At 36.9% G+C, this 8,968-nt stretch overlaps 2 protein-coding genes across 4 annotated transcripts; both read right to left on the minus strand.

Moving 5' to 3' along the window:
- Positions 1 to 44: 44 nt before the first annotated feature.
- Positions 45 to 2,273, minus strand: LOC121772085 (membrane-anchored ubiquitin-fold protein 2-like). Of its 3 annotated transcripts, XM_042169049.1 has the most exons (4): positions 1,845 to 2,273; positions 1,008 to 1,286; positions 341 to 493; positions 45 to 259 (listed from the first exon to the last, which is right to left on the minus strand). In XM_042169049.1, the coding sequence occupies exons 2-4, from the start codon at positions 1,138 to 1,140 to the stop codon at positions 177 to 179; spliced, it is 369 nt and encodes a 122-aa protein (XP_042024983.1). In that variant the 5' UTR covers positions 1,141 to 1,286; positions 1,845 to 2,273; the 3' UTR covers positions 45 to 176. The 3 variants fall into 3 exon arrangements, with proteins under 3 accessions (XP_042024983.1, XP_042024984.1, XP_042024982.1); XM_042169050.1 differs by lacking the exon at positions 1,845 to 2,273 and having other exon boundaries at positions 45 to 224; positions 1,008 to 1,403; XM_042169048.1 differs by lacking the exon at positions 1,845 to 2,273 and having other exon boundaries at positions 1,008 to 1,403.
- Positions 2,274 to 2,621: 348 nt separating this feature from the next.
- LOC121772083 (probable galacturonosyltransferase 14) lies at positions 2,622 to 7,810 on the minus strand. Its single transcript, XM_042169038.1, has 6 exons — positions 7,079 to 7,810; positions 6,318 to 6,373; positions 6,041 to 6,196; positions 5,208 to 5,798; positions 4,490 to 4,792; positions 2,622 to 3,510 (listed from the first exon to the last, which is right to left on the minus strand). Exons 1-6 carry the CDS (start codon positions 7,305 to 7,307, stop codon positions 3,229 to 3,231), a joined length of 1,617 nt encoding a protein of 538 aa, XP_042024972.1. The 5' UTR covers positions 7,308 to 7,810; the 3' UTR covers positions 2,622 to 3,228.
- Positions 7,811 to 8,968: the final 1,158 nt, after the last annotated feature.

Genomic DNA, 8,968 nt, shown 5'->3' on the forward strand with positions numbered 1-8,968 from the left:
CATATACTGATGAAATGAAGGTACGAGGAAAACAAGTAGAGAAGTAAACTAAACCAAGATTCCAATAAATCACAAGGAAATTTTAAAAAAAGCAAAAGAAACATTCATCATCGTCTCCAACAATCTCTAACTCAAGTAGATGGATCTAAGAGCCTATCAATCTGCACATCATAATATCACACACGCGCATTTGCTCTGCTTCGTGTCAGTTTGTGGTTTCGTTTCTGCAAGCATGAGAGAGAATCTTGACGAGATAGAACTGTTGAAGATAGTATGAGACTGAAGATGGCATTTCAATATGAGCAAAAGGGCTGTAACTGTAAAGAATATGAAATCTAACCGTGTGGTTGAACGACAACGTGCATGGTGGTGACGCCTCCTGGGATATCATACAACGGGCTCCTGCATTCGCCCACACTTCTGCTGTTCTCCAGTACCCTCCCTGCACTGATCAACTTGATGTCTTTTACTGTATGCGGCCCGTCTTCTTTCTCTGCTCGAAAACAACTTCGTTACCGTGTTTGGAAAAGAACAAGCATCATCAGACAACATCATAGAATATCCAAGTTCAGACCAGACTCATGGAGATCAGCTGAAACTCTTATCCAACCAAACTTGACAGAGGAACAAGGGGTCGGAGGGAAGAATGCAACGTGCAACGACGTTACAAGCAGCATCCAAACAAGGATGCTAACACAAAGTAGACCCACCAACACCATTACAGACTAACTCAGAACTGTAACTAAACTGTCAGCAAATAGCAATGATCAAACATTCTAGTCTTTCTTTTTTCTTTTCATTCTGTTAAGATAGTTTTTTCACACCCAAGAAAATGGGTATATTTCAAATCTAGAGATCCTACAAGAACTGTAACAAGTCAACCTCAACCCAGTTCAGACACATTTTGGCACGACACAATCACTTTGTATTAGAATTCACATCGATGTCATAACAACACAAGTCAAGAAACAACATCGTCAAAAAAAAGTACGGTTGATTCGTCTAACCTCTAGGCCATTCTGCTATGATATTCTCCTTCAATGTAGCGATACTCGTGGCTACAGGGAAGTTTCTCGGGCCAATATCTGAGCCATCGGTTAACCTAAACTTGATCTCCAGCTGATCTTGAGCTGCAGACATCTCTTCAAACTAATTTACACAGATAAGAAACACCTCTTCCACAAAGCAATAATCAATCAATCTTCAATGATGCTTAGGCCAAATCAAGAAATCTTCTCTGCAAAGACTTTCACAAAAGCCACCCAAGTTCCATATACTTGTCTTATCTACAAAGAAAACATGAGATCAGATTCATTAGAAACACAATCTTGAAAATGTGATGGTGCACATATCACATGTATCCCTATCTAAAGGAATTTATGTCACTATGTAATGGAAGTTAAGTGGAGCACCATATGTGTAACTCATTGTATATTAGAAATCATGACAAAAAAAGATTTCAACTAAGGCCAGCATCAGGGAATAAGAACCTCAACCTTGAACATGTCCAAACTCCAATAATATTTAGACACACACACAGTCATACACTTTCTTATTATACATAGTGAAATGAAGCCATAAAAAAGATGTGTTGACAATAGAAGTTCACCACCTATTCCCCTAACCTCAAAAACTCCTAAAGGTTCTTTTTTTTAAGAGCAAAACCTTTTCATCAACTATTGTTTTTCATTGTATTCATGTCTCCACCAAATCAATCAGAAAGTCAAGCCCCATAAATGATAATCACTGAAGAAACTGTTTTTCCTAATTTTCTTTCATATTTCAGATGGAAAATCCAATCTTCTAGTTTCATTAAACACAAATTATTGCAAGGTGAGACTTACTTGATCTTGGGTTCCCTTCTTTTTTGTTTCACAGCAAGTCCGAAACTTTTTTCAAGAAAACACACAGGATGATTTTCATTAGCACTAAATTAATGATATTATAAACTTTGTAATAATAGATCATCAAATGCTAATTGATTATTAATTAGTGATAAAAAAATGATCAGACAAAAACAAGTGTGTTCCGTAGTTTCCAATGCTATTTCCCAAATTCTATGGCAAAATCGACTTAGATTTTGCTTTTTGCTTTTTCGCCTTCCATGATTTAGAATTACTAATTGACATTTACAGTTGTGGCAATTAACAATTATAGTAATATATTAAGTACTAATTGACATTTACAACAAATTTCTATTGTAGATATTCCTTCCTTAACTGGCAATTAGGTGTGATGGTTCACTTTAACCATCTTCATTTCTTTTTCTTTATTCATTCCACATTTATGAAAAATTAAGACACGTTGCAGATTTTGTGAGGTGTTACCTTTTTTTTCTTCCCTTCGCTCTTACAAAATCATTTAACTATAAAGAGCAGAATCTTTACAAAATGGCAAAGAGATAATTCAAATTATGGCGGGGGCCACCCAAAAATAATCTTAAATAATTACGAATCTGATCAATCAAATATTCAAATTCTTTAATGCCAATGGCCTTCTTGTTGCCAACTGGACTAACACTAAACAAGAATAATTGATCAAGAAAAAAAAAACGAATCTTCGACAATATAAAGTCTCCCAATTCTTGAAAGAAAATGCATACATAGTGCAGAACAAAAATATAGTAATAATTTAAAAGTAAATATGATGAAAGAATAATCTGCACATCTAACATGTTTGGAGTTTGGACAGGTTCATAGTTCATACAAAGACATACATGATTTTGAAAAGCCTTTCAGCAAAAATCTGAACAGAAAAATGGAAACTGAAACAAGAGGAAAGTGTCGTCTTTACGTCTATTGGGGCCGTAGTAGGAGCCTCGAGATTTAATGCATCTTAGCTCAGTCCTATCAAGCAATGGACCAGAGCATATACCACTATTCCCTTCTACTATCTAAAACATGGGTGACACCCCTTTATGGATATGCAAAAATAATATCATGTCCTTTATCCAACCAAAAATATATCAACGAATGCTACTTTACATACTGGAAGAATGAATCTCATCCCTCGATTTGCAATACAATCCTCTGCTTCAAGGACTGGGGCGAATCAAACAAAAATGTGGGTCTCATGTCTGGCCACATTGTGAATATGTTCTGAGATTCACCTAAATCCCCAGTTTCTTTCTCATTTAATCATGAATTGATAAATATTACCTGCCAAAGATATGGCAGTTCCCTCCATCTTTTTTCCCACGATTTCCTTGGTGTATGTTTGGTGTCATTCCTACTCCAAGATGTGGCAGTTCCTTACGAAATCGCTAGAGTAGTTTACGTATTTTGTCCAGAATGGTCGGAGATGCTCAAATCCAATCTCCAACCATGGTTTTGACTGGCCGTTGTAGTGGATCACGGCTGCCTTTTTCACATTTTCAATATTTGTCTTGTTCTGATAGCCCAACCCAAGCATGTGCCAGGAAGGATCAATTGGATGAACATGACCCTTGAAAGCAATCAAAGCTGGGGGAAGAGTTCCAAGTTTCCATAACGTGAGGTTTGACTTAAGATTCTGCAATAAGACAACACCCACATTAGAAGAACATATTACAGAACCTCTTTAGATCATGCTGGTGTAATGGGAGTTAAACTAGAAATTCTAACTGAATTTTTATCTATAATGCTGATAATGAATCCTCAACATATGACAGTCACAGCTACACAACTGAAATCCTTGCATAGACATAACTAGCTCCTTCCAGCGCCCATTAACCTATCACCCACCTCCAGCAAACTCAATTGCATTTATTTTATTTTTAGATAATGATTCAACTGTTTTTCCATTTGTGCTACATCTCCCCACAAATTTAAGATCAATATCAGAAATATACCAGACTGCTATGCATAAATGTTTCCATTGGCTACTGCAAGAAAGCATTAGTTTACCTCACCAAAAAAATCAGATTGAGCTGCAGAAAAAGTGATGATATGTGCATGTTTATTACCAACTTGGGTTAGCAAACTCAATAACTAGCTAAGAATGGTATTGTAGTGGAAATAGGGGCTTCTAATGCGGGTTGAAGGTGGATGGGCCACAATTGCTGGGTAGAGATGAAACCATAATACAATCAGAAGAATTTTACATAATGGAATATCTATTCATATGGCTATTGAGGCAAATGAAGGAGCCTGGAGGTAATAGGGGCAAAGGAAATAATGAAAAATACACTAGGGAAACATTAAGGAATGCATTGAGCACCACAACAAGAACTACGATACATGGATAAACAACCCAACTTTATCTTCATTGGAAATGGAAAATTTTCAACCCATAGGGAAGATAGATATGTGGATATAAGAATAGTGTTTCCATTTGTGAGATACTGAAATTTAAGGCTGTATGCTATTAATTACAAATCTGGTGCTCTAGCAGCTAAAGTGAAGACTTGGACCTTGCTTCCAAAAGCAATCCTCTTTGATTTATCAAATTAAGAGCAAAAAAAAAAGATAATACAAGAAATGACTTAAAGTGGATGGAAATTATAGTGTACCTCTTTAAGCCAGGAGTGATAAGTATCTCTAATATTTGTCTTTCTCCACTGATGCAAGTCAAAAACATTCATCCCATATGCCCATGCACAGTCATCCGGATTTAAGTTCTTTGCTATAAGTGGATGAGAGAAGTTGAAATAGTTCCTGAGTCGCTTAGACATAACCCACTCATCTTCCCCTTTACAAGTTTCAACAGCTCCGTTAACTTTTCCATTAAGGTCAATTTCCCAGAGAGGTGACAGATCTCGTTGAATTACAACATCATCATCCAGGAAAACCACTTTATCAAGGTTTGGGAATAGCTGCAAAACATAGAAAATATCATTCTCCTCGTAAATTTCAGGATCATTTCAGAAAGAAAAGAAAAGAATGCTGGAACCAACTTCCAATCTCATCCATTAATAAAAAGAAATAACAGCCATACTGAGAAACAAAACAATGCAATTCTCCAACCATTTGACATGGCGCACCTACTATATCATGGATCCCTCATACTATTTCTTTGGACAAAATAATTCTAGTAATCAAAAACCCAAATGGTCAGGATATAGAGAACAAGGATACTAGGCTTTTCACCTAAATTAGATTGAAACATAAGCACAAGAAGATTCAAGTATTTAAAGAAATAGGCATTTAGTTGACCAGAGTGCAATGAAGGGATCAACATACCAAGCTTCAAGCAAAGGAAGATCTGTATGTTTGATAGCAAACAATTACCTCTGGGAGATATATACGGAGATGGTTAAGCAATGAGATATACTTTGGACTTCTAGCCTGTAATTTGGAGGCAAATGTTCGTGGGGTCGTATCACTAAGATTGGCCCCGGCAATGTGATTCCCATGGTAGTAATTCCGAATACCATAGTGGTTTTCCACAGCTTCAAGAACTGGAACATTCTCTCTTGTTAACCAATCAAACTGATGGACACCTTTTACTTCAACTATAGCAGGAGGCAAAGGATGCAGGGCAAGCCATGAATGCATGCCAGCATAAGTTTTCTTGTCAGTTATAACATGGAAAACTATCTTTTCAGGGTTTGCAGAATTCTGCACAGTAGATGTTACAACAACTGCAGCAGCAAGAATGTTGTCTGTGGATAACACAAAGTGATGGTAGGAATTGTCAGAGAGCAGAGGAAGCAACTCCGGAGCAGGTAACTGCCTGCGTGCATGAGCATTGGAAGAATACTCATCAGTCAGCCTCAGTGAAAGGCAATGAATGCTCTTGGGTATGGCACTAGCTGCAAAGTGTTTATTCATAAGCTCAGCAAACTTGGATTGCCTTATATCCCTTTCAGATCTCTCCATCTGTAAAGAGAAAAGACAATTCTTTTAAGAAAAGAAGTTTGAAACCAAGGGCAAGTGGGGAAAATTCAAATAACTAAAAAAGTTTATCTTGGAGGACGGAGATTACATCACCTCATGAATGAGATGAATGGTAATACATATCGAACATGTCAAGTGGTTAAGGAACATAGCTTGGGCATATATTATTTGCTACCACACAAAGAGTACGAAACTGTAAAAAAATGAGTTACACAAATACATACCATTCCCTTTAGAATCAGGGCAAAGTCCTTTGTACTATACTTGTTGTTTTTCATTTCAGAAAGGAGCTGATTATAAGACTCTGGGATCTTCAAAGTGTCAGGGACTTTCTCAGAGTTTACTTGATTCAAAATCTTAACAAAGTCCTTCACCATCCTCTGTCATAACAATGGCAAAGTTTTAGCTTGTTTTTTGTGACTGAGAATGGATACAAGCAATTAAATAGATAATTGTGTGATAAAATGATACATGAATACACAAATAGAAACAGAAGTTTACCCCCGAATCATTGGATCTACCAAGAAGCTTTGGTCCTAACCGACGTCCTAAACAATCTGAAAGAAATAAAAGAGAAAATTTGAGAGCACAAACAGAAAAAGGAAGAACTTGAAGCATTCTTGATGAAAATATCTACAAGTTGAGTTGTATATAAACGATTGTTAGTAGGGAGAATTCACTGCATACATAAATATATGCACACACACATATATATATACGCTTCTCCATCCGTGAGATTTTGTGCAACATGGGAGTAATCCATCCCGTCACTGCGTTAAACATCTAGAGACTACATGCTAGTAGGAAGTGTGGAGTTGAAGAAGAGGTTGCTGCAAACTTTTCATAAATAAGATTACCAAACTATCACTAGATCAAAGTTGTACAGAAGCATAAAGGGGTGGGTTGAAATAGTGGATTAGAAGATTATTTAGCAGGTTAAGAAACGCAGTAAAAGATATTTTGCAGACTAGCTTACAAATATCTGACACCTAACACAGAAAGAAAACACTTGATGCAAGCAGCCACATCAACAACAGAACTGAACAAGAACATCAAACATGGTTAAGGCGGTGAATCATAATTCAGGTCTCGCATCAATCTACACAACTTAAAACACATTAATGCTCCCATACCATTGCATACAACCGACAAACCATTATAATTAAAATAACATCATAAACATCTAAAGTACACAAACTCAATAATCAAATTATGATGTCAATCTTAGAGCCAATGAGTAGGAGGACAATCTCACAACGTACCAATCGAAGAGCACTTGTTGACGCCTTCAAGGGTGACCAGAGCCGTTAAAATGAATGCAAACGGCAACAAAAACGCGAGAATCAGAATGCTGTGGAACAGCGTGCGATACGAAACGTGGCGAGCTGCGACCTTGATCTTCATCAAATCTCCACCTCCATTTCCATTTCCTCCACTGTTGTTTGATGAAATCGTTATACTTCTCATGCTAGGTGAGAAGTGCAGCTGCATATTCCTCCACCGCCGACCCTCTCCTCCACTATCCTCCTTTTCCCCCCTTTCAACCTCCCCAAATTCAAACAATCACCGCCGCCGATACAACAAATCCTAATATCCTTCAAAACGACAACGTCCAAACAATCCTCCAAATCAATAAAGCGCCTCTCAACACCAGATCCGCCACCGCGCCAATTCAACGATCTCGTTTTCCCCCTCCAGCTATGAACTCCTCCCCAGCATTGAAATTATCCAATAAAATCCCGCCCAATCCTAGCACCCCTAGGGTTCCCGATTGCTTCCCCGATTTCCGTGTGTAGTTTAATCAAATCAACGAATGAAATAACGTAAATGTGAGACCAATGCATCGACTAAATCGTCACAGCAAAGCAAGTAATCAATTCTCCCCACCTCTCTCTAGATTTAGCCGTTAATGGCTGATGTCGGAATCTCTCCCTCTGGATCGGGAGTCGGAAGAGTGAATGTAGAGAGAGAAACTATTGGTTATGTTCATTTTAAGTCTTTATAATCATTTTCTCGTATTTAATTGTATTTGATTTCCCGTTATTAATTGTAATAACAACTAAGTAACAGAAATTATAGTATATCTTCTTTGGTCGACAGTTCAAACCGTGTTGTCCAAAAAAAGAAAAATACAGCAATAAAAGAAGAAAATAACGATTTGACTTTCGTAATTACTCATAAAGGAAAATTTAAATTGCATTTTTTAGTATATTAGGATTTGGGGATTTTGTCGGTTGGCTTAGCCTATGTATATAATTAACCGTGCAATTATTAAAAAGATGTTATGGCATAAAATGATAGGTTAAAAGATTAGGGGAGTTAAGTCGAGGATTAATAGGTGTCATTAGACATTAATTAATTGTCTACTATGATAGGCGTATGTCACATAGTTTCTTAATTGTATACCGACTTTGATTATAATATGAAATGTCATGGTATATACATAGGATAATAGGAGGTAGCTAAATTAATTTATACGATTAATAGCATTTTTAGTGATGAGTACATTTTTTATTGTATTAAATTACTGGATTTGTGTGTAATTATTCTCGGTTGGTAACTGTGGAGCATTAAAGTAAGACTAATTTCGAGACTAAATTAATATGGACTCAATAAAAATTAAAAAGAAGTAAAATTAAAGTTATCATTGATTTTATAATGTTATTTGGTTAGATAAAATTAATAATGTAAAATATGAAGGTGATGAATCGGCGAATTTTTGATGGTGAAGAATGCTGGAAAATACAGATCACGACACAGAGATTTTACGTGGTTCGATTTACTGAGGTAAATCTACGTCCACGGGAAGAAATGAGGGCAGAGTTGTATTGCTTGATCTGTTTTCTTACAGCTTACAATACAGACTTGCTATTTTGTATTTGATCTCTAGAAAGCGAGAGAGTCTTAGAACGTAACCTATCTATCTGATCTAGGTTCTATTTATACATTGAACCTAGATCGTGGCAGGCAGCCATTTACTAGGTAGTGGATGTCGTGGAGATCGTGGCGATCTTGCATGGGTCCACTATCCTGCATGAGTTAATGACTGCTTGACACCACTAAATAGATCGTGGGTGGTGGAGGTGGAAATCCTGCATGAGTCCACTATCTCCTAGTTCGGTCGAATACTGAGACCGAACTGCTGAATTATG

This window comes from Salvia splendens, chromosome 16 (assembly GCF_004379255.2).
Source record: "Salvia splendens isolate huo1 chromosome 16, SspV2, whole genome shotgun sequence".
NCBI lineage: Eukaryota > Viridiplantae > Streptophyta > Magnoliopsida > Lamiales > Lamiaceae > Salvia > Salvia splendens.

Excerpts from the sequence above, each read along its gene's own strand:
- LOC121772083 (XM_042169038.1), bottom strand. The coding sequence starts at position 7,307 with ATGCAGCTGCACTTCTCACCTAGCATGAGAAGTATAACGATTTCATCA. Across the intron at positions 6,197-6,317 it reads GTAGATCCAATGATTCGGGG|AGGATGGTGAAGGACTTTGT; the intron begins GTAAACTTCTGT and ends TTGTTATGACAG. Across the intron at positions 5,799-6,040 it reads CCCTGATTCTAAAGGGAATG|ATGGAGAGATCTGAAAGGGA; the intron begins GTATGTATTTGT and ends TTCTCTTTACAG.
- LOC121772085 (XM_042169049.1), bottom strand. The coding sequence starts at position 1,140 with ATGTCTGCAGCTCAAGATCAGCTGGAGATCAAGTTTAGGTTAACCGAT. Across the intron at positions 494-1,007 it reads CATAGCAGAATGGCCTAGAG|AGAAAGAAGACGGGCCGCAT; the intron begins GTTAGACGAATC and ends GTTTTCGAGCAG. Across the intron at positions 260-340 it reads CGTTGTCGTTCAACCACACG|TTCTATCTCGTCAAGATTCT; the intron begins GTTAGATTTCAT and ends TATCTTCAACAG.